This window comes from Salmo trutta, chromosome 39, assembly GCF_901001165.1.
Source record: "Salmo trutta chromosome 39, fSalTru1.1, whole genome shotgun sequence".
Classification (NCBI taxonomy): domain Eukaryota; kingdom Metazoa; phylum Chordata; class Actinopteri; order Salmoniformes; family Salmonidae; genus Salmo; species Salmo trutta.
The window spans coordinates 16,314,256-16,339,435 of NC_042995.1; the positions used below are offsets into that span (position 1 = coordinate 16,314,256).

Below are 25,180 nucleotides of genomic sequence, written 5' to 3' on the forward strand. Positions count from 1 at the left end.
TTCATTTGGAATAATTCCTTTATCAATTATTTTATTTGCCAGAAAGGCCTGTCATTAATTAAATAAAACAAGAAGCCAAACTTTAAAGTACATAAAGACTGTTTTAAATGAAAATGTCCTTGGATGAATTGGCCAGTGTAAATGCAAGACAATGGGCACCAGTGGTGTGGTAACTATACAATAGCACTTAGCAGCTACAGTAATGATATATTTTACAGTGAAATGTATTATATGAAATATATCAGTCAATGTATGTTGGTACTGTAATCTAATATTTCCTGCATCAACCTTAGTGCCTCATAACAAATATAGCACTATTTATTCTCTGGTGTAGAGGGTGAATTAGCTTTGCCCACATTATTCTGGTGGTTGAGTCGCGCCATCACCTTGGCACCAAGTCTATTGGTCTGAGACTTCAGAAACATCTCCAGCTGCTGCTCTCTTGATTCCCTGTAGAAGTTATGAGTAAAAGTTATACAAATATGAATAATCATACCTATTGTACTTGTACTTGAAATCTTCCATTACATAAAACAGAGATATGTCTTAGATTAGAAAGAAAGAGTGTGAAAGAGAGAGAGAGAGAGAGAGAGAGAGAGGAAGAAATGTGTGTGTGTGTGTGTGCGCGCGTGTGTTAGTAGTTGATGCTGACACCAGATGCTGAGTGGAAGGGATAGGAACAGTGTTGTGTTCACCTGGAGATGTTTGCTGTACTGAGAGGCATCATCTGGGGAGTTTTACAGGGACTCAGGGAACTAGTGGAGGAGAAGCACAATGGGCGGTTGTTATCTCCGCCTTTATCTTACCTTTATCTAACATCCTCTTTTACAATCCCAACCTGTAGTACAGGGAACAGTAGTACAGCAACACCATTCTAATTCTGTGTCTCTTGACTATCTCTGCGTCATGCTGATGTAACGTCATTATTTTAGCCAAATTAGAAGAGATCATTTGATTATAATATGATTTTTGACAAATCGAATTACAAACAATTAGCGTGCCACACCGTCAATAGATGTACAGAGATAATGACAAACCAAACATGAAGGAAGAAACAGGAAATGGAGTGCGTGACAAAAATGCTAATTCAAGTTATTGATTGATGACAATTGGCAAGGACTCAAGGGAAGACACAATGATTGAGTTGTAGGCTAATTGAAATGCCAGTATTCCTCATAGGGATTAGAGGTTAATTTAGTGGAAACACAGATGCATGATGCTCCTAGTCCTGCAGTGTGTGTGTGTGTGTGTGTGTGTGTGTGTGTGTGAACAGTATACCTGTTGTCATCTTTAAAGCTGTCGTCTTTCAGCTGTCTGGGTGTGGAAGGTACATTCTCTGGCAGGGGAAACTCGGCTCGGACCACCTCAGGTGTGAGAGATACTCCCGTGCTTTCCGATCTGGTAAAACACATCAGTCACACAAACCCTCTGAAATGGATTCCTGTTACTTTCAGTCCGTCTGTCTGTCAGCGTGTGTTAGTGCTTACTGTCCATCCAGTAGCTCCACTGTAATATCTTCTGGAAGGCCATTCAGAGCTGTGGACGCCATGGAGGGCAGAATGTCACTGTTGAAGGGGTCAGACCTGGTGGAACACACGGTCAGGTGATAGAGACTCGGAGACCATTAAAGGACTGGTACACAGAGTTGAGTCATTGAGTCAGTCAATTATCTCAACTTTATGTATACAGGTAACACAATTTCAGCCCATGTTGTACAGCTGAGTATAAACATACAGGCTAACATTCTGTTGATGTTTGCAATATCTTCACGTCAGATGACGAGGCAGCCCTATGGTTTGTTGTAGAGGACTACCTTAACTGTATAGGCAACATTTCACTTGGACTTGTTTGGACACTACTTCAACAAAGCAGAGGATAAAGCGCTGGCTCTTAGTAACCCTGGTGTTGGACTGGATTCCAGAAAGGAGTCTGCACCATGATCATAGATCTTCCACAAGGGAACAGAATACCGGTCCCCCCTCACCCTGTAAATATTAAGTAAATCACTGTGTTTCCATTCATAAGTCTGTCTGTGAGACTTGCACGGGTCTGGATCTGTAGTTAATTTGCTACAGTTTAGGATTAGCCATTCAAATGATCTGGAGGCAGAGATGAAGCCAGCAAGAACATCATTGGAAGAAGTGGACACACACAAACACACTGAGCCAGCTGGAGGAAGTTTGTGGATGACCTTAACTCAGCAAAAAAAGAAATGTCCCTTTTTACAGATCTTCATTGTAAAGTGTTTAAACACTGTTTCCCATGCTTGTTCAATGACCCATAAACAATTAATGAACATGCACCCGTGGAACGATCGTTAAGACACGAACAGCTTACAGACGGTAGGCAATTAAGGTCACAGTTATGAAAACTTAGGACGCTAAAGAGGCCTTTCTACTGACTCTGAAAAACACCAAAAGAAAGATGCCCAGGGTCCCTGCTCATCTGCGTGAACGTGCCTTAGGCATGCTGCAAGGAGGCATGAGGACTACAGATGTGGCCAGGGCAATAAATTGCAATGTCTGTACTGTGAGAAGCCTAAGACAGCACTACAGGGAGAGGACGGACAGCTGATCGTCCTCGCAGTGGCAAACCACGGTCGGTACATCCAAACATCACACCTGTGGGAAATGTACAGGATGGCAACAACAACAGCCCGAGTTACACTAGGAATGCACAATCCCTCCATCAGTGCTCAGACTGTCTGCAATAGGCTGAGAGAGGCTGGACTGAGGGCTTGTAGGCCTGCTGTAAGGCAGGTCCTCACCAGACATCACTGGCAACAACGTTCCTATGGGCACAAACCCACCGTCGCTGGACCAGACAGGACTGGCAAAAAGTGCTCTTCACTGATGAGTCGCGGTTTTGTCTCACCAGAGGTGATTGTTGGATTTGCGTTTATCGTCAAAGGAATGAGCATTACACCGAGGCCGGTACTCTGGAGCGGGATCGATTTGGAGGTGGAGGGTCTGTCATGGTCTGGGGCGGTGTGTCACAGCATCATCGGACTGAGCTTGTTGCCATTGCAGGCAATCTCAACGCTGTGCATTATAGGGAAGACATCCTCCTCCCTCATGTGGTACCCTTCCTGCAGGCTCATCCTGACATCACCCTCCAGCATAACAATGCCACCAGCCATACTGCTCGTTCTGTGCATGATTTCCTGCAAGACAGGAATGTCAGTGTTCTGCCATGTCCAGCGAAGAGCCCGGATCTCAATCCCATTGAGCATGTCTGGGACCTGTTGAATCGGAGGGTGAGGGCTAGGGCCATTCCCCCCAGAAATGTCAGGGAACTTGCAGGTGCCTTGGTGGAAGAGTGGGGTAACATCTCACAGAAAGAACTGGCAAATCTGGTGCAGTCCATGAGGAGGAGATGCACTGCAGTACTTAATGCACACCAGATACTGACTGTTACTTTTGATTTTGACTCCCCTTTGTTCAGGGACACATTATTCCATTTCTGTTAGTCACATGTCTGTGGAACTTGTTCAGTTTATGTCTCAGTTGTTGAATCTTGTTATTTTCATACAAATATTTACACGTCAAGTTTGCTTAAAATAAACACAGTTGACAGTGAGAGGACGTTTCTTTTTTTGCTGAGTTTATAACCTACAGTGTACTTCCTAAGGAGCAAAAGGGTTTTCCATGTTCGTCAAGTCAAATGCTCTGAGGAAGGGTAAGAGGTTTTTTAAGTGCTATGTTGCTACAAGAACTTACTGGTTGCATTGAAGCCTTCATTGAACTTATCTGCAATCAATGGTCAATCTGAATACAATAGCAAAACAATCCTAACTAACAATCTCCCCCAGAAGGCTGCTGAGGGGAGAACGGCTCATAATAATGGCAGGAACGGAGCAAATGGAACGGCATCAAACGCCTGGAAACCATGTGTTTGATGTATTTGATACCATTCCACTTACTCTGCTCCAGTCATTACCACGAGCCCGTTCTCCCCAATTAAGGTGCCACCAACCTCCTGTGCTATCTACCTAACCGTAGTATCCGAGTACCATGACACCTCGGCTGTGAGCTGGTCAAACAAGATGATCAAACAAGATAAGCTAATAAGAAAAGTGTTCAGTTGTGTGTGAAGAACAACAGCCTGTACTGTGTACTGTTTGCCCAAGAACACAGAGTATAGATGAGTTAGTACATCATGCTCCGTAAAGTCACTTTAGCGGTCGCTCTACACAGCTGTATGTGTGGTGTGAATGGTAGACAGCCCTGTAAAGCTGTGTTACTGGATCCTTACACGCGCGGGGCCCAGCTACTGGTGAATGTGGGAGTGTTGGACAGACTGGCCAGGGCAGCCAATGGGAACTTCTTCCAGGTCATCACACCTCGGATCACATCCTGCAATTTGATCAGGATAAAGAACACAGTGTAATTGTTGTAAAAACGGCTTTGGCTTTAGTTTCAATTACAACAAATGTCCATATTGTGGGAACATTCAAGGTATTCTACTCTATTATTTTTTATTATATTTAAATTATATAAAAATGCAATGCTAGTACACAAAAATGTATGATTTTTTTTATTAATAACTCCTGTTGATATGAAAGAGACTTACCGTTCGGTGCAAAAATTTCTTCTGAGTGCTGGGGGTGTGCATTCCAAACACAGAGGGCTTTGGGATGCTGTACCGGGGCAGTGGACATAGGTGGAACTCCAGGTCACACTCTAGGTAGAGGGGGTCTGCTTTGAAGGCATGGAGACTGGGGGCTGGGTTCTACAGAGCAGAACAAAGTCCAACATGGAACATGAACAGTGTAAAATGATTCACAATTATCGATATTCTCAGGCCCAGTGAATGATTCCACTATTGAGAAGAGGAACAGCTGTTGTGGGAATCATCAGGACAGAGATTCCAACAAAACATTTCCAACACTATGCATAATAGTAACACCAATCATTACCACTACATCTACTGTATACAGCCTTATAATGGACAGCCTGGAGATATTTACTACAGATATGACATAGATGTGGTCCATACTGTAGATATGTAAAATAGAACACCTATAAAGCAGTGGAGGCTGGTGGGAGGAGCTATAGGAGAACTGGTTTGTTGTAATGGCTGGAATGGAATAAAATAATTGGAACGGACTCAAACATGTGGTTTCCATATGTTTGATGTGTTTCATACCGTTCCATATACAGTGGGGGGGAAAAGTATTTGATCCCCTGCTGATTTTGTACGTTTGCCCACTGACAAAGAAATGATCAGTCTATAATTTTAGTGGTAGGTTTATTTGAACAGTGAGAGACAGAATAACAACAAAAATATCCAGAAAAACGCATGTCAAAAATGTTATAAATTGATTTGTATTTTAATGAGGGAAATAAGTATTTGACCCCCTCTCAATCAGAAAGATTTCTGGCTCCCAGGTGTCTTTTATACAGGTAACGAGCTGAGAGTGCTCCTAACCACAGCTTGTTACCTGTATAAAAGACACCTGTCCACAGAAGCAATCAATCAGATTTCAAACTCTCCACCATGGCCAAGACCAAAGAGCTCTCCAAGGATGCCAGGGACAAGATTGTAGACCTACACAAGGCTGGAATGGGCTACAAGACCATCGCCAAGCAGCTTGGTGAGAAGGTGACAACATTTGGTGCGATTATTCACAAATGGAAGAAACACAAAATAACTGTCAATATCCCTCGGCCTGGGGCTCCATGCAAGATCTCACCTCGTGGAGTTGCAATTATCATGAGAACGGTGAGGAATCAGCCCAGAACTACACGGGAGGATCTTGTCAATGATCTCAAGGCAGCTGGGACCATAGTCACAAAGAAAACAATTGGTAACACACTATGCCGTGAAGGACTGAAATCCTGCAGTGCCCGCAAGGTCCCCCTGCTCAAAAGTACATATACATGCCCGTCTGAAGTTTGCCAATGAACATCTGAATGATTCAGAGGACAACTGGTGAAAGTGTTGTGGTCAGATGAGACCAAAATGGAGCGATTTGGCATCAACTCAACTCGCCGTGTTTGGAGGAAGAGGAATGCTGCCTATGACCCCAAGAACACCATCTCTACCGTCAAACATGGAGGTGGAAACATTAGGTTTTGGGGGTGTTTTTCTGCTAGGGGACAGGACAACTTCACCGCATCAAAGGGACGATGGACGGGGCCATGTACCGTCAAATCTTGGGTGAAAACCTCCTTCACTCAGCCAGGGCATTGAAAATGGGTCGTGGATGGGTATTCCAGCATGACAATGACCCAAAACACACGGCCAAGGCAACAAAGGAGTGGCTCAAGAAGAAGCACATTAAGGTCCTGGAGTGGCCTAGCCAGTCTCCAGACCTTAATCCCATAGAAAATCTGTGGAGGGAGCTGAAGGTTCGAGTTGCCAAACGTCAGCCTCGAAGCCTTAATGACTTGGAGAAGATCTGCAGAGTGGGACAAAATCCCTCCTGAGATGTGTGCAAATTCCTCCTGAAATGTGTGCTAACGACAAGAAACGTCTGACCTCTGTGATTGCCAACAAGGGTTTTGCCACCAAGTACTAAGTCATGTTTTGCAGAGGGGTAAAATACTTATTTCCCTCATTAAAATGCAATTCATTTTATAACATTTTTGACATGAGTTTTTCTGGATTTTTTTGTTGTTATTCTGTCTCTCACTGTTCAAATAAACCTACCATTAAAACTGATCATTTCTTTGTAAGTGGGCAAACGTACAAAATCAGCAGGGGATCAAATACTTTTTCCCCCCACTGTATTCCATTCCAGGCATTACAATGAGCCTGTCCTCTTATAGTGCCTCCCACCAGCCTCCACTGATATACTGTAAATAAATAAATAAATGTGTTCTATCATATTCTGTGATATTGCCTTACAAAGATTCTGAGGGGGTGTGCGTAGGGAGGCTTCAGCAGGGCGGTGGGGGCCGTGAAGCTCAGACTGGGACACACGTCCGCCTGCTCCACATCCTCCTCGCCCTCTGGCTTGGCCACTGCACACCCCGAGGGAGAACCGATCACTCTGGGCAACAATTCATCCTGAAAGACAGGGACACAACCATACAAGCAACCAGTGCATTAGGAAACCAAACGAAAGACTGAAACAGGAGAGACGACCTGAACTTGTTCAATACCAAACACACATTTTTGTTTTCCGTTACAAAATGTTTTCCTACAGTGTTTCCTAATGAATATGACCCAGCAGAGAATTACAAAAAAATATGTATCAGTCTTGCATAACAGCCATGCTGGCAAGAGCAGAGATATACTATCAAAATCATATCAATGAGATCAGTTAGAAGCTCTAGTTATGCAATTGCAAAAATCCTACTTGATGTTGTCCTAAAGTAAGATCAGATCTGACAGTTGTAGGATGTTTCTATAATAAGTAATGTTGTGGTAAAGAGTTTGTTATGGAGAGCTGCCCATAAATGACTAAGTGCTTGTATGATGGGAGCTAAGTGGGGAACATGAGCTCTGGAGAAGGGTGGTCAATGTTCGTCCTGTCAAGGTCTTGTCAACCATGGGAAACTATAGGAACATTTAAAAAAATAATGGTTTGATTACATAAACAATGAGGTTATTGCTGTATCAGTTTGAGCAAATACAAACGCGCTATTGGATGTCAGAGAAGCAGAGTAGATCCTAGTCTCTGACAATGACACCATTAAGTAATCAATCAAACCATTCAGAATTCTCAGGGTTATTGCTGTTCTATTACATTGTTTATGTTATCTCACTTGTATATCATCTCATAAAAGGCTTAAAAGATTGACTTAGATTTATTTGCTTTTGTATAAATGGATCTGTGTATTACACACCGCCTATGTAAGTGTCCCACAGTGTTGCTGGTGAGTTGTCTCTTGGCTCACCTGTGCCCCAGTCAATAGCTTCCTGGGCTGGGTTGGGGGAATGTAGCTAGCTGCAGCCTCAAAGGCCGAAACAGGCTGGTACCCCATTAACTTGTAGTGCTGGGGAACCTTGAAAAACAACACAAGTAATGGGACAGAAGTGAGCATGTTACTGTACAATTTCCAAGCAGAATCCCTGTCATCATCAGCAGTGACAGAAAGGCAAAAATAGCTAGTTGTTAGCGCTACAATGTACAAGCAACATCAATGATTCTTTATTCAGGCAAAGACCTCTCATGTAAACGTACCTTCAGATTGAAGAATGGAGTGTGTCGTTTGACCAGGACCTCAATAGGCCTAACAGGGACGGCACCCAATGCATTGGGAGCCTGGGCATACAGTACAAGGCCAACATTACGTTATGGTCATTTTCACAAAATAATTTCAATGAATACAAGTTACTGGGCAAATCAAATCAGTGTTCCTTCTTTGCAAATAGTCCACGCAAGAACAAGATGGCTTTTTATCAAAGTGCACTGCACTTACCAGTTCATCAGACTGGTTAGGAAGAGAGAAGATAGGGAATGTGAACGGAATCACGTTGTCTGGTGATATCTTCGGGCGATGAAAGGTCTCCTCCTCAACTGAAAACAGAAAAATGCATGCATCTTGCTTGCTTCCAACATCACAATGACTTGGGGGTAAAATAACTTTAAGATAGATTTTTATTTTGGCACAACAAATGTGTGGGCTGCATCGTTCAGATATGTATTTTGATCATATGCCTGTGTCAAATAGAGAACACGCTTGCCCTTTGGGGTCTCAACAGTGCAATACCTCTTACTCCTTTGGACAGGCGCTTCAAGCTTTGAGTCAGCTGCCTCAACGAGACAAGCCTGTTGTTCATACGACATTGAATCACCACCTGAAACACATGGTGCACTCACTTAGAAGTCGTGCTGTTTCGAAAGGTTACGCATGTTTATAAGTAAACCCTCTTCGCGCTGTATGAAATCTGTTACAGCACATCTTTCTTGCTCAAATAGAGAATGATATCAATACAAAAAAACAAAAAAACATTTTCAAGTATGCACTGGGAGAAATACGATATTAAAGAGAACCAGGACTTGGACATTGTCAGCTTTCCAACTGCCTGTGAGGTATTGTATAACATACTGGTTTTACAGTTTGGCATTTGGTTGAATCTATTCAAATGTAGGCTACATCATTAAATATAACTGACCTTAGGAATTCCCAACCCAGACATACTACAGGGAATGTCAATTCTTAGCTTCTTACTACTTTCATTAGACTGGACTGTGCCCCACTACAAAACTACTACTACACCATGTTATGACATGGCTTAAGATCGTTATCATAGAGAGTATGCACACTGTCTCACAGGGTTTTGGCTTCTGGTTTGTGAGTGAAAAACCATTGTGTTGAGTGGGCTGGGATGAGGCACTCTATGCCTACAGGGCCTAACCTAAGGCCAATAGAGTGAAAGAGAGAGGGCTAAGTACTGTACCTTGCGGGCTGCCTGCTGGAAGAGCCTCAGAGCTCTCTGCCTGATCTCCAGATGACTGCTGGAGTACATGCGAAAGGAAGGCGTGCCCACCGGTGCCTGGAAGGTACAAACAGAACAGACGTTTTGATTGTGAAAAAGAAAATGGATACAAGCAGCTCTCATACCTGGGGGGAACATGCTATATGCATTCCATTTGATGCCATTTTAAAGGCAAACAGGTCCATTTTGACTTCGACATGCTTACCTGGCCTATATTACGCAGGACCCGTCTGGTAGAGAGCTTAGGTTGGCCTCTAGCAAAGTCCCTCTCCTTCCTCACCTCTCCTTTTCTAACCTGGAATTAAGACGGACGTTCAATAAAGACGGGGGTTCGTTATGTTTAGAATACGAGCAAGTGTGACTAACAGGGATCAATCCCGGGAGAATGCATTAGCCCACTAAGCCAAAGCCTAGACATTTGCTCTGGGAGCCAATGCAACTCTTCAAGTCTCAGGTAAGGTTATTGATCATCACACTAGAAAGGTCACTAAACTACCTCTGTTACACAAACGTATGAAACACAGATCAGCAGAAGGCATAGGGAAGAGGTGTAAAGGCTATTTTGGTTTCTGGCCTGAGCTCCAGATTCCAGAGAAAACACATGAAAGGAGTTTATCCAATCCCCCCAAGTGGAGTGGTTGGCCTCTCTAAAAACAATGGTGGCCTGTAAAGAACACAGTAAATACAGCCAATAAACAGAGAGAGGGGAGAGGAAGTGCTGTTAAGTGTCCTGAGAGAGATCTGTCATCTGTTCCCCTTTAGAAGAAACAGCAATAGCAGCAGCTCTCTCTGACATTACAGCGTCATGTTGTATATCTAAGGAAAAGTTACTACTTATACATTTACTGGCTGTTCTCAATAAAACTCAAATATAGTTTGTGTCCACGTACTTTTGGTAATGTTGTGTATATAAAACATAGTAACAATATGGTATGCAAACCGGAGAAAAACTGGTTGCCCAGATAGCTGCACAAGTGATGAGAAAACATAGCCAGAGCAGAGGAAAACATGAAACATGTTGGATATACAACATATAGCAACAGTGTTTTATGATTATTATGACTATCATGATAAGTTACAAATCTTACCATATATTGATAATCTGCAACATCTCTCTCCTCCAAAACCTGCATTTTGGTCTGTGTCGAGACAGGATCCTTCCCAAGGTGAACTTGCCTTAAATGCATTTTTGATTATCTACAGTACAGTTTGAGTGACCTATGACATTTAGTACATAATCATAGATATGGTCATCTGAAGTGCATTCGGAAAGTATTCAGACCCCTTGACTTTTTCCACATTTTGTTACGTTACAGCCTTATTCTAAAATTGATTAATGCATTTTCCCTCATCAATCTACACACAATACATGATAATGACAAATCGAAAACAGGTTTTTAGAAAAGTTAGCAAATTTATAATTAAAAAATACCTTATTTACATAAGTATTCAGACCCTTTGCTATGAGACTCGAAATTGAGCTCAGGTGCATCCTGTTTCCATTGATCATCCTTGAGATGTTTCTTGATTGGACTGGAGTCCACCTGTGGCAAATTCAATTGATTGGACATGATTTGGAAAGGCACACACCTGTCTATATAAGGTCCCACAGTTGACAGTGCATGTCAGAGCAAAAACCAAGCTATGAGGTTGAAGGAATTGTCTGTAAAGCTCCGAGACAGGATTGTGTTGAGCCACAGATCTGGGGAAGGGTACCAAAAAATGTCTGCAGCATTGAAGGTCCCCAAGAACACAGTGGCCTCCATCATTCTTAAATTGAAGAAGTTGGAACCACCAAGACTCTTCCTAGAGCTGGCTTCCCGGCCAAACTGAGCAATCGTGGAAGAAGGGTCTTGGTCAGGGAGGTGACCAAGAACCCGATTGTCACTCTGAAAGAGCTCCAGAATTCCTCTGTGGAGATGGGAGAACCTTCCAGAAGGACAACCATCTCTGCAGGACTCCACCAATCAGGCCTTTATGATAAAGTGGCCAGACTGAAGCCACTCCTCAGTAGAAGGCACATGACAGCCCACTTGGAGTTTGCCAAAAGGCACCTAAAGGACTTAGACCATGAGAAACAACATTCTCTGGTCTGATGAAACTAAGATTGAACTCTTCGGCCTGAATACCAAGCGTCACGTCTGGAAGAAATCTGGCACCATCCCTACGTTCGGAAATAGTGGTGGCAGCATCATGCTGTAGGGATGTTTTACAATATTGCGCTGATGCGTGTAATGATGGTGACAGGTGTGCGTAATGATGGGCCATCTGGCGTCCTCGAGCGCCAGAGAGGGGGAGTGAGAGCAGGTGTGACAGTACATCTCCCCCCCCCCCCCCCCCCCCCCAGCGGCGCCACCCGGCTGAGGCATGACGTGGGATGGGAGCCTGCCGAGCTAACCAAGGCATGGAAACCTCTCGAGCCAGCTATGGTGTGGAAGCCCGACAAGCCAACTGGGCCACCCCAGGCTCCTTCGGCAGTGGCACCCGGACCCGACGTCACCAACAAAAACAAAAAACAAAAACTCCAAGATGCTTCAAATTTTGGTGTCAGCCTTCTGTGAGGTCAGACGCTTGGAGATGAGAAGCATGTACAGGGAGTGAACATTTAATTAATAAACAGACATGAAACAAGACAAGACAGCGCCTGGACATTAAAAACATAACAACATTAATGCTGACACAGGGAACAAACTGAAGAACAGACAGATATAGAGGGGCAATCAACAAAGTGAAGGAGTCCAGGTGAGTCCAATATTGCGGTGATGCGAGTAATGATGGTGACAGGTGTGCGTAATGATGGGCCACCTGACGCCCTCGAGCGCCAGACAGGGGGAGCACGCGTGACAGAACCTCTCCAAATACAGGTGTGCCAAGCTTGTAGCATCATACCCGAGAAAAATCGAGACTGTAATCATTGCCAAAGTACTGAGTAAAGGGTCTGAATACTTATGTAAATGTGATATTTTTAATACATTTGCACAAAAAAAATCTAACCTGTTTTTGCTTTGTCATTATGGGGTATTGTGTGTAGATTGATTAAGAAAAAACCCCAATTTAATCAATTTTAGAATAAGGCTGTAATGTAACAAAATGTGGAAAAAGTCAAGGGGTTTGAATACTTTCCGAATGCACCGTTTATGATTATTAACGTGAATAAATGATGGTTCCTCACCATCTGAGATGATTGGCTCTCTCCTCCTGGATGTCCTGTCGAACCCTGGTCTCAAAGAACGCCTCCTTCATCTGTCTTGTCTGGAGGCCCAGCTTAGGTTGGGACATCATGGCTGAATTGTAAAAAAAAAAATATATATGTAACTTAGTAACAGCAAATACAGTCTGCAGCAGACCCAAATGGCAATGAATTAAGCATTCCAAAATTTGAATAATCTGAGAGCTTTCAGTCATACTAGCAAACAAGCCATCCAACAAACCGGGTTTCTCCCCTCTATGCATTAAGTGAATATTGAATGACACTCCCTTATCTCTTAGAGAAAATCTAATGTATGTTGATTACTGGTGTGAAAGTTGATAACTGGTGTAAAACTTGTCCAGGTACCTTCCCTCAGGTCTTTAGAGCTCAGTTTATCAGTCTGTTGTATCAGTATCTTGACCACTCCAGCTGGGGCGGACACATCAACTGCAGTCTTCAGGCTCAGCTTCATATCACTCTCTCTTTTCTCCCTTACAGTCTATTGAAATCATACAATACCAATCACACACCAGATATGTACATATTCATATGATTACCTCATTATCTACATCGTAGCGTAGTCTGCTAAATGAACTGGAGCGAGTTTCTCAAAAGCCCTGGAGCTACCAGCTGGGTTGTCAAGATAAATAAGGTGTGATATCAGCTAGAATGCTTTCTGGAAACGCACCCTTGGTACAGCTGGAGTTAAATGCATGTGGTACCTTTGACTTTTCAGGTGTCCGCATTGACCTCTGCTTGGTTTTGGTCAGAGGCTGTATCAAGGAGATAGGTGGAGGCCCTTGACTGTCAACAAACAAAACTTCTCTTGCGTGTCCCATGTCTTTCTCCTGTTGACTGGGTCAGAAACAACACCAATAAATGTATGTAGCACGTTTCCTGCAGTATAATGACCAAATTGCCCTCTAGTGGCCTCATCTGTGGAATGTTTTTTAATAATTTCATAATTAATCAACATTATTTAAAAAAAACTGTTGAAAATCCGGTGTTTCTATGTCAAACGGTTTTGTTATATTTCAGTCTTCTGTAATGTATATAAACTGTAATATTGGGATGCAATCTCAAAATGTAATACATTTCAACTTTATATCTGACATGGTACAGGTGTCTTCTTTTATTAAGCCCATAACCACATGTGTGAGGTGTAAACTTCTGTTTCACAGTAGATTTGTTTAAGACTACCAAGAAACACTGTGTGTGACTCTGATTTAGCCCACTGCAGTAAAAGGTCAATAATAGTTTGTTTCCATCACTCTAGGCCTAGGGCCCAAACCTAATGCTAATGGAGTAAAAGAGAGAGGGCTAAGTACTGTACCTTGGGGACTTCCTGCTGGAAGACCTCCAGAGCTCAACATAGCCATAGTTGACTAATAACTTACCAGGCTTTATATGCCATTAATAACTTAATTGTGTACTTAGCTAATAATTGGACTTTGATACTGTACTTGGGGCTGTTGGCATTATAAGAGTAGATATATCCTATCAATATTTGCTGAACAAAATAAACAATACTCTTCCCATGGTATCAGTGTAGATGAAGGGGAGGAGACAGGTTAAAGAAGGATTTTGAATCTTTGAGACAATTTAGACATGGATTGTGTATGTGTGCCATTCGGAGGATGAATGGGCAAGACAAAAGATGTAAGTGCCTTTGAACGGGGTATGGTAGTAGGTGCCAGGCGCAGTTTGAGGGTGACAAGAACTACAACGATGCTGGGGGCGGTTTGAGGTGCCAGGTGCAGTTTGAGGGTGTCAAGAACTACAACGATGCTGGGTTTTTCAAGCTCAACAGTTTCCCGTGTATATCAAGAATGGTCCACCACCCAAAGGACATCCAGCCAACTTAAAATCAAATCAAATTGACACAACTGTGGGAAGCATTGGGGTCAACATGGGCCAGCATCCCTGTGGAACACTTTCGACACCTTGTAGTCCATGCCACAACGAATTGAGGCTTTCTGAGGATAGAAAAACCAACTCAATATTAGGAAGGTGTTCCTTCTAAATCTACAATCTGCCGATTCTTCCATTAACTCATTCAAATCTTATCTTCATATCTTTTATTGCGGGTCCAGGGAGAAGTAAACATGGGAATATTTGATCCAAAGCACACACATTGAATGGATTGGATACCAATGCATTTTGATTTGACTGCAGTTCCCTTGCTTGATAAATCATTAACTTCTCTTAGTCAAAACACAGGGGAGTAAAACTCATCCACTGTCAGTGATGGAGTACACTCATTTTCTCATGGGAACTGAATCAAAAATGATATTTTATATACAGACTCAAAAACAAGAACAACCTGTTTATCAGTATAAGTGACTGTGCGTGGTTTTGAGTCTGTAGCCCATAAAACAAAGAATTTAGCCATGAACAGAAATCAATGGAACAAATGGACATCATCGTAACTAGAATCGTGCAGAAGAACCATATATGCATTTTCAATAAATGCAGATAAACATGATACATCATTATACATTTGGGGGGGGGGGGGGAATTATTCAAGTATCTATCAACCGTAAAATTCCTAATGTGGCATATACACACTTAGAAACAGAGAAATATTTGATTACCGGTATATGAAAATGGAACAGTTTGCACTTGTATGGTTCTTCTCTGCAAGGGTTCATTTTTTATCTCTCTAAATGTTTGTACAATTTCTATTTTCAAAGTTTGCAGACAGAGTTTCAATACAGTACATGTGCAGCACTTGGGTCTCTCTCACAATAGCACTCGCTCTATGAAATGTGCGTAAGCATTGTTTACAGAAGGATATTGTAACCACTTAACAATCACGTTTTCCATTCTTATCAGTAAAGAAATATATTTGGCTCAGTGCATCAATTGATGGAACGCACAATGACAGAAAATAACAAGCAATAACGTAATACAAACCAAGAAAACAGGAACATTGCGGACCATATATCAAATATGCATATAATTGTAACTAGGACCTGGTAAAAATGGCATAATTCAATATAGTGTTTGATGAATTAACCTTTAACATTTAAGAATGGTTCTGGGATACCTGAGTGCCAGGTGGGGCGAGGAGGACCCGCTGAGGGTGCAGACGTAGGGTTTGGAGTTGAACTGGGAGATGACCACCTGTAGAGTGACCTGGGACGTGTCATACTTGAACGGCCTGAATGTGACGGTCACCTCCACCTTCCCATTGGCTGGAATCACTCCTAGAATCAAACACAAACAAAGGATTATACTGGTCTTGACAAACTCAGAATTTTGCATGTTACCAATAATGCATTTTTGAAAGGAAAACAATACGTAAGCCTACCTAAACTCAACACTTGATACCCTCAAACCATGGGAAACATAGAGAGATACTTTTTCAGATCTCTCCACTCAGTCTGAGTACTAGGCTATTTGCATAACCCCGGAAATCCAGCATCACTCATTGTCTGGAAAGCATCACCATCAATGCCAGAGACAACACAGCACAGTTCCCCCCCTGACTGCTTTGTGTCAAGGGGGCTCTGTTGCAGACTATGACAGTAATTCAAACACAAGACATGATGGTGGTGTTAAGGAATCACAGGTCAGGGCTAGGTATTGAGCTAATAATATTACGTGAGTTCATAGAGAGGAGTCTGGGTGTCTGGGAGCCAGCAAAAATGTTTTTACGTGGTTCAAAGCTTAAACTAATCACCTCAAGGAACTAACACAAAAACATAGCCGGAACCTTATTATAAAACCAGAAATGATTCTACCGTCAAACTACTACAAAATAAATTGATACATATCTGGCATTGAGACTTATGGGCTTAATACATTAATTACAGAATATTTTCCAACTTCAGATAGAATAATACAGGGGTTATCCTCACTGTCTGTCTGACTGAGCTGTTAGGATGTTGTTGCTATCTTGTTCGATCATCTGTCATCAGAACTCTAACATAATGGTGTCATTACCACTTTATTCGGTGGCCTAATGTAAAATGCTACCAAGTCTGTTGATTGGAGTTACCTGACAGGGGCTGGACAGAAAAGGCCTTGTGTGGCTGGATGATGTACACCTGGAACTCAAAGTCAATGGGACAGCTGCAGCTCAGAGGGATCACATGGCTGGCACTGGAAGGTCAAAGACGGGTCAAAGATAACAAGCATAGATATCGCACAGTCCCAGAGAGAAAGGACAACAGACCTACAACGTAAAGCTAAATCAAATTCAGCCTGCCACTCAGTTCAAAAGACAATCATTTTCAACAAGAGATAAACATGCCCTCCTAAAAAAAATCTTGGAAAGTAGATTGCGTCACAATCGGTAAAATGTAAACAATTATTATATCTCTATGGCCCTACAAATGTTTATATTTTGATATTTGAAGTATTCTCTTTCCAAGTGTATTGTTTTAACTGCAGATTGTTGAATATGCAAGACAAATACTACTGACCCTAGCATATACCCCAGCATGCGGCTTAGAGAACTACGATTAGCTATCTACCTGTGCAAATGGACTCTAATATATTGACTGCTCACCGCATCATTAGTGTCAACAGAGATTATTAAAAACAAACGTTTGTGATGCGTTACATGACCATAATAACACAATGAGTTTATTCCTCAAACAGGTCTTTATTGCCACTCATCATGTTTATCTGGCAGGCTAATTCGGAAACTGGTGCACTTAGCAAACACTTAGCAGACTAGGCTGTAGCTGTTGCCTATCCCTTACAGAAAAAATACATGAATTTCACATGAACAGAACACGTGAAGTGTTCCAAAAACACACGTTTTCATGTGATCTTATGCGAAGTTAATGTAATAACATGTGACAACATTTAAAGCAACATGTGATTACATGAAACTACACATGTGGAAACGTGATCATATGTCAATTGTTCTAAAAACACATGATTTCACAAATGATGTGTTTTTTCTGTAAGGGATATGAGTGGCCATGCAACTCATGTACAATCCCCTTAGAAAGTTGAATTGATGGGTTGAAAGACTATTCAACAGGCAAGGATGCACAGAGAGACACGAATGTCCACCTCACCTCACCTTTGGCCCAGTGGGACAGCTGGTATGGTGATGTGTGTTGGGATGTGCAAGTCATCGATGATGGGGTAGGCATGGACCGGAACCTGTAAGTTCTCTTCCCCCTGGAGTGAGATTGAGAGAGAATAACAATGCTCCCTGATGCATTCATTTCCTGAAGTTCTAAGCAGGAGGGAACCTTCTAGCAGTACCCTGGTCCCAGATCAGTTTGCCACGGAGTGACAATGACCTTAGAAGTTTGCATGACAGCACAAACAGATCTGGGACCAGACTTACCTTGCAGCAACTATGGAGAGAAATGTTGACAACAAACAACATGTGATGCATAAACACAGCAAATCCCTATTTTGATTGACAGTTGAATAGATTAGAAGTAGAAGTTGAAGAGATCCCTGTCAGACATGACAGCAAGCGAACTTGCTTAGAAACTAACATAGCACTGGATTCCAACCTTGCAATGAACCCGAATACAGTCGTAGAAGTAGCGCCATTCGTCAGGACAGAAGTGTACTTTCACTGTGTAGGACAGTCCAGGGACAAGACGATGCTGCACAGAATATCAAAAGGGAGGAATTAAGCATCAACACTGACACGCAAACGAATCAAAGATTATAGACGGAGTGCACAACTTGACATCAAATAGTAATAAACAAATACCTTTTTTAAATATTTTGTTTTGAAATGCTTTGTTTGGGTGGGGATAATGTGAATGTTGATCACTTCAGATGATATGTTGATAAGCTTCTGAGGAAGATTAAAAACAAAGATGAATTACATGTCGCCGTGTATAAGAATGTACTGGTAAATGAACTACATACAACTGCACAATTTAATCTGAAGTCAGTGCTTTGTCTTCTGTTCTCTTGGAACAGTCAACACACTGCTGAAGTTCATTGCTTCACTCACCAAGCTCCTCTGATAATTCTTCCCCAGTTTAAACCCACTGAAGTGAAGTGCTGAGGGTTCTGCTTGGATTGCACTGTTGCTCTTGAGTTTGGTATAGGTTTCTGGAAGGTATAAGTATAATAGAAATGAGATATATGTATTCACCATCTGCTTAGTCCCATGTGGCTCGATTGGTAGAGCATGGCGATTGCAATACCAGGGTTGTGGGTATGATTCCCATGGGGGACCAGTACAAAGAAAATGTATGCACTCACTACTGTAAGTCACTCTGGATAAGAACATCTGCTAAATGACTAAAATGTGAATATAAGAAACCAAAACACCTGAGGAGCTACACACTGTATAATGTAGTCTACGGTAACTCAGATAGCATCATGAGCATGCATATTATAGGACTAGCCCAAGTGCTCTACTACACTAAACATATTCTTCTTGACTGAATATAGCCTGTTAAATATATGACTGAGATGTATCAAATCGTTGAAGTGTAAGGGTCCTACGGGTCTCTAGTAGGTGATGAGGGACATTGGAGGGACTTCTTTTTCTGTCCTCCACCAGTTGGCACAGTGGTAGAGGAGTCTTCTTCCTTTGACTGTCTGTGAATGTCTCTGATGCAGAGTGTGCCACTTCCATCACGTCTCCATTAAAAACAGGGCTGAAGAAGACAGCAAACAATATCACAATTCATATCACATCAGATACGTAAATGCTTGCATTTCAAAGATGCAATGTTGTCCATATGATAATGAGAAGAACCAAATGACACAAAGCTAGCTAGCCAACTTTTTTTTAGCAAGCCAACTTTTTGCATGTGTAGCTACAGTGGTTGACACTGGAAAATAAGCATACTACCTATGGACTGGTTAGCAAGAGACAGTGGAAGCTAGCACAGCAGAGAGGAGCAGCTAGCAAAGAGGAACAGCTAGCTAGCTTGTTATACAACTTCATGACAACCGTGCGACTTTCAGGAGATATTAGTGTGTAAACATTTTTTTTTTTAGGTTCGATTTGGTAGCTCATTAACAACACAAGTTTTTATTCGTTGCATGATGTCGGTGCTTTTCAAGGTTGAAAACGGCACGTACCTGTTGTTTCACCTACAGAACATCCACCAAACACTATCGTCACCATAGTAATTAATGCCTCGGTGGGAAGTGGTTTGTACTCGCAAAGAGTTTCCAAAACCCAGAGGCGCAATATCGCCAGACCTATGGGAACGCTAGCAAAGCAGACAAGACCGGGATTTGAGAAGTCAATGACAGAAGTGAACAATTATTCTTTAGTAATTCATTGATCTAAAGGCACAACCTAGTGTGAACCAATCTATGAAATAGTTGATCATTGTATTACTACAACCTCGTGAATGTGAAAACAACTTTATATCGAAGGAGCGCCTTTGATATGACGACATGCGCAGTTCAGCGTAAAACGACCATTAGGCCCGATGACGTATATCTGCGCATGAGTTTAAGCGAGCTAACATCGCCATGACTTCGCCTACAAGCGTTATCGGGGATTTCTATTGGAGAAGCAGTTTCTGCCTATCTTTATACAATATTGTCTTTGGTAGTCGTCTATTATAAAAAGGTCAGGTGTAAGAACTGCACAAACAAAACACATGCAGTTGGCTTGGACAAAGCCAGCGGATGCTGATTGATGGCTTGCTGCTTTTTAGTACCGAAAGTTAGCTTACCGTTAATTCAGGTCTATAATTAGGTTACAGTTTTCTGGTAAATGATGCTTGTGACTGACAAAATGCATATTGGAATTATTGGAATCCTACTGGGCATGTACAAGAAGGTAAGAAAACACGCGCGTGTTTGAAACAGATGGGCATGTTTGGCAGAGGTACATACTTATACACTGAGTGTACGAAACATTAGGAACACCTTCATAATACTGAGTTGCACCCCCTTTTGCCCTCAGAACAGCCTCAGTTCGTCGGGACATTGACTACAAGATGTCGAAAGCGTTCCACAGGGATGCTGGCCCATGTTGAATCCAATGCTTCCCACAGTTGTGTCAAGTTAGCTGGATGTCTGGTCTGGACCATTATTAATACACACGGGAAACTGTTGCGGGTGGAAAACCCCAGCAGTGTTGCAATTCTTGACACACTCAAACTGGTGCACCTGGCACCTACTACCATACCCTGTTCAAAGGCATTTACATCTTTTGTCTTGCCCATTCATCCTCCGAATGGCACACATATACAATTCATGTCTAAATTGAGTGGTTTCCTTGCTCTCCAGCAACTGAGTTAGGAAGGACGCCTGTATCTTTGTAGTCACTGGGTGTATTGATACACAATCCAAAGTGTAATTAATAACTTCACCATGCTCAAAAGGATATTCAATATCTGCTTTTTAACATTTTTACCCATCTACCAATAGGTGCCCTTCTTTGCAAGGCATTGGAAAACCTCCATGGTTTTGTGGTTGAATCTGTGTTTGAAATTGACTGCTCGACTGAGGGACCTTACAGATAATTGTATGTGTGGGGTACAGAGATGAGGTAGTCATAAAAAAAACATTTAAAAAAACATGCGACTTGTTAACAAATGTTTACTCCTGAACTTATTTAGGCTTGCCATAACAAAGGGTTTGAATACTTTTTGACTCAAGACATTTCAGCTTGTTATTAATTTGTAAAATTTAAAAAACAAACATAATTCCACTTAATTCCAGTGCCAAAAAAACTCAATTTAATCCATTCTAAATTCAGTGTAACAACAAAATGTGGAAAAAGTCAAGGGGTGTGAATACCTTCTGAAGGCACTGTAGGCTATGGGGAGATGAAACATGCATACTTTATTTTTAACTATGAAAGGTTCAAGCAGACTGTGAGCCGTACATCATTCTTATTAGAGAGGAGGAGAGGTGCCTTCATGAGTTGCGACTGCATAATGTGTCCAAAACTCCCCAACCAGGTGAGATGAGACCGTTTTGTATTTTTTCCCCTTAGAAATTCATACCCAGCATGGTTTGTCATGTTTTCCTAAGCTAAACAAATATAGGTTACATTTACATTTAAGTCATTTAGCAGACGCTCTTATCCAGAGCGACTTACAAATTGGTGCATTCACCTTAAGATATCCAGTGGAACAACCACTTTACAATAGTGCATCTAAATCTTTCGGGGGGGGGGGGGGGTAGAAGGATTACTTTATCCTATCCCAGGTATTCCTTAAAGAGGTGGGGTTTCAGGTGTCTCCGGAAGGTGGTGATTGACTCCGCTGTCCTGGCGTCGTGAGGGAGCTTGTTCCACCATTGGGGTGCCAGAGCAGCGTACAGTTTTGACTGGGCTGAGCGGGAGCTGTGCTTCCTCAGAGGTAGGGAGGCGAGCAGGCCAGAGGTGGATGAACGCAGTGCCCTTGTTTGGGTGTAGGGCCTGATCAGAGCCTGAAGGTACGGAGGTGCCGTTCCCCTCACAGCTCCGTAGGCAAGCAGCATGGACTTGTAGCGGTTAACATGTTCCTTCTCTATTCCATAATAGTCAATGTTCTTAGACATTTATTTTTTATGGCATTATATGATATGCATACAACATAAGAGTAAAATCATTTCCAGTCCCACAGGTATAAAAATCTGAAACGGCACCACACATCATCAGCACATCACTGGGAACCAGGCCAGTTTGACAGTGGACTAGGTTTCCCTCTAGTGGCAGTAGAGTAGGTTAGATCTCAACATACCATATTATCGTTGTAGTTACTTACCCCCTTTGAGTTCAACGTTACTGTCATGTTGGCGAAAACAGCTCATTATCAGAGATGTTTGTCTTGCTCCTCTTGTTATTACTGTACTATGGTCGGCAGGTAGCCTAAGAGTGTTGGGCAAGTAAATGAAAAGTCGCTGGTTCGAATCCCCGAACCGACTAGGTGAAAGATCTGTTGATGTGCCCTTGAGCAAGGCACTTAACCCCAATTACTCCTGTAAGTCACTCTGGATAAGAGCGTCTGCTAAATGACTAAAATGTAAATTATTCATAACGATCAAACAAGGACTGCCGTTGTACTGTTTGCCTTATAATGCATGACAACAAACCACCAAACACATGTATAGCCCCCCCCCAAAAAAACAAAAACATTTAACACACTTTGATAATTAGAATTTGAGAGAAATAAGAAAACAGTACCTGATTTGTTTTTCTTATTCAGACTGCAAGGGTATGTGGGACCACTTGAATTGCTGGTCTCCTGCTTTTGTAGGGGAAACGGCATCACACAACTGTCCCAATTTCTTCAAATCAGAAGGTGAGAGACCCCCACCCCTTGCTGTTACAGTGTGTTAGACCCCCACCCCTGGCTGTTACAGTGTGTTAGACCCCCACCCCTGGCTGTTACAGTGTGTTAGACCCCACCCCACCCTTGGCTGTTATGTGTTAGACCCTCACCCCACCCTTGGCTGTTATGTGTTAGACCCTCACCCCACCCTTGGCTGTTATGTGTGTTAGACCCTCACCCCACCCCTGGCTGTTATGTGTGTTAGACCCTCACCCCACCCCTGGCTGTTATGTGTGTTAGACCCTCACCCCACCCCTGGCTGTTATGTGTGTTAGACCCTCACCCCACCCCTGGCTGTTATGTGTTAGACCCTCACCCCACCCCTGGCTGTTATGTGTTAGACCCTCACCCCACCCCTGGCTGTTATGTGTTAGACCCCACCCCACCCCTGGCTGTTATGTGTGTTAGACCCCCACCCCACCCCTGGCTGTTATGTGTGTTAGACCCCCACCCCACCCCTGGCTGTTATGTGTGTTAGACCCCCACCCCACCCCTGGCTGTTATGTGTGTTAGACCCCCACCCCACCCCTGGCTGTTATGTGTGTTAGACCCCCACCCCACCCCTGGCTGTTATGTGTGTTAGACCCCCACCCCACCCCTGGCTGTTATGTGTGTTAGACCCCCACCCCACCCCTGGCTGTTATGTGTGTTAGACCCCCACCCCTGGCTGTTATGTGTGTTAGACCCCCACCCCTGGCTGTTATGTGTGTTAGACCCCCACCCCTGGCTGTTATGTGTGTTAGACCCCCACCCCTGGCTGTTATGTGTGTTAGACCCCCACCCCTGGCTGTTATGTGTTAGACCCCCACCCCTGGCTGTTATGTGTTAGACCCCCACCCCTGGCTGTTATGTGTTAGACCCCACCCCTGGCTGTATGTGTTAGACCCCCACCCCTGGCTGTTATGTGTTAGACCCCCACCCCTGGCTGTTATGTGTTAGACCCCCACCCCTGGCTGTTATGTGTTAGACCCCCACCCCTGGCTGTTATGTGTTAGACCCCCACCCCTGGCTGTTATGTGTTAGACCCCCACCCCTGGCTGTTAGGTGTTAGACCCCCACCCCTGGCTGTTAGGTGTTAGACCCCCACCCCTGGCTGTTAGGTGTTAGACCCCCACCCCTGGCTGTTCGGTGTTAGACCCCCACCCCTGGCTGTTAGGTGTTAGACCCCCACCCCTGGCTGTTAGGTGTTAGACCCCCACCCCTGGCTGTTAGGTGTTAGACCCCCACCCCTGGCTGTTATGTTAGACCCCCACCCCTGGCTGTTATGTTAGACCCCCACCCCTGGCTGTTATGTTAGACCCCCACCCCTGGCTGTGATGTGTTAGACCCCCACCCCTGGCTGTGATGTGTTAGACCCCCACCCCTGGCTGTGATGTGTTAGACCCCCACCCCTGGCTGTGATGTGTTAGACCCCCACCCCTGGCTGTGATGTGTTAGACCCCCACCCCTGGCTGTGATGTGTTAGACCCCCACCCCTGGCTGTTATGTGTTAGACCCCCACCCCTGGCTGTTATGTGTTAGACCCCCACCCCTGGCTGTTATGTGTTAGACCCCCACCCCTGGCTGTGATGTGTTAGACCCCCACCCCTGGCTGTTATGATGTGTTAGACCCCCACCCCTGGCTGTTATGATGTGTTAGACCCCCACCCCTGGCTGTTATGATGTGTTAGAACCCCACCCCTGGCTGTTATGATGTGTTAGACCCCCACCCCTGGCTGTTATGATGTGTTAGACCCCCACCCCTGGCTGTTATGATGTGTTAGACCCCCACCCCTGGCTGTTATGATGTGTTAGACCCCCACCCCTGGCTGTTATGATGTGTTAGACCCCCACCCCTGGCTGTTATGATGTGTTAGACCCCCACCCCTGGCTGTTATGATGTGTTAGACCCCCACCCCTGGCTGTTATGATGTGTTAGACCCCCACCCCTGGCTGTTATGATGTGTTAGACCCCCACCCCTGGCTGTTATGGTGTGTTAGACCCCCACCCCTGGCTGTTATGGTGTGTTAGACCCCCACCCCTGGCTGTTATGGTGTGTTAGACCCCCACCCCTGGCTGTTATGGTGTGTTAGACCCCCACCCCTGGCTGTTATGGTGTGTTAGACCCCCACCCCTGGCTGTTATGGTGTGTTAGACCCCCACCCCTGGCTGTTGGGTGTGTTAGACCACCACCCCACCCCTGGCTGTTGGGTGTGTTAGACCACCACCCCACCCCTGGCTGTTGTGTGTGTGTGTGTTAGACCACCACCCCACCCCTGGCTGTTGTGTGTGTGTGTGTTAGACCACCACCCCACCCCTGGCTGTTGTGTGTGTGTGTGTGTTAGACCCCCACCCCACCCCTGGCTGTTATGGTGTGTTAGACCCCCA

The 25,180-nt window shown here is 43.7% G+C and overlaps 2 protein-coding genes across 3 annotated transcripts in view; one reads left to right on the forward strand and one right to left on the reverse strand.

The window, feature by feature from the left end:
• On the reverse strand, positions 1–22,792 carry cfap221 (cilia and flagella associated protein 221). 2 transcript variants are annotated; one of them, XM_029741263.1, is made up of 26 exons: positions 22,665–22,792; positions 19,613–19,746; positions 19,028–19,182; positions 18,528–18,628; positions 18,279–18,365; positions 18,073–18,168; positions 17,625–17,725; positions 16,587–16,690; positions 15,633–15,792; positions 13,306–13,438; positions 12,950–13,082; positions 12,566–12,677; positions 10,482–10,569; positions 9,599–9,688; positions 9,355–9,450; positions 8,664–8,751; positions 8,373–8,470; positions 8,135–8,215; positions 7,848–7,955; positions 6,853–7,014; positions 4,573–4,731; positions 4,255–4,355; positions 1,488–1,583; positions 1,279–1,398; positions 696–755; positions 1–450 (listed from the first exon to the last, which is right to left on the reverse strand). In XM_029741263.1, the coding sequence occupies exons 3-26, from the start codon at positions 19,158–19,160 to the stop codon at positions 315–317; spliced, it is 2,643 nt and encodes an 880-aa protein (XP_029597123.1). In that variant the 5' UTR covers positions 19,161–19,182; positions 19,613–19,746; positions 22,665–22,792; the 3' UTR covers positions 1–314. The 2 variants fall into 2 exon arrangements, with proteins under 2 accessions (XP_029597123.1, XP_029597125.1); XM_029741265.1 differs by lacking the exon at positions 22,665–22,792 and having other exon boundaries at positions 18,279–18,362; positions 19,613–20,013.
• The window catches only part of LOC115179629 (secretin receptor-like), a 14,773-nt gene continuing 9,730 nt past the window's right edge, over positions 20,138–25,180 (forward strand). The window contains exons 1-3 of the mRNA XM_029741270.1: positions 20,138–20,327; positions 21,357–21,456; positions 22,687–22,782. Coding sequence (XP_029597130.1) covers positions 20,262–20,327; positions 21,357–21,456; positions 22,687–22,782 — 262 coding nt within the window. The 5' untranslated portion in view covers positions 20,138–20,261. The remainder of the gene's footprint in view (positions 20,328–21,356; positions 21,457–22,686; positions 22,783–25,180) is intronic.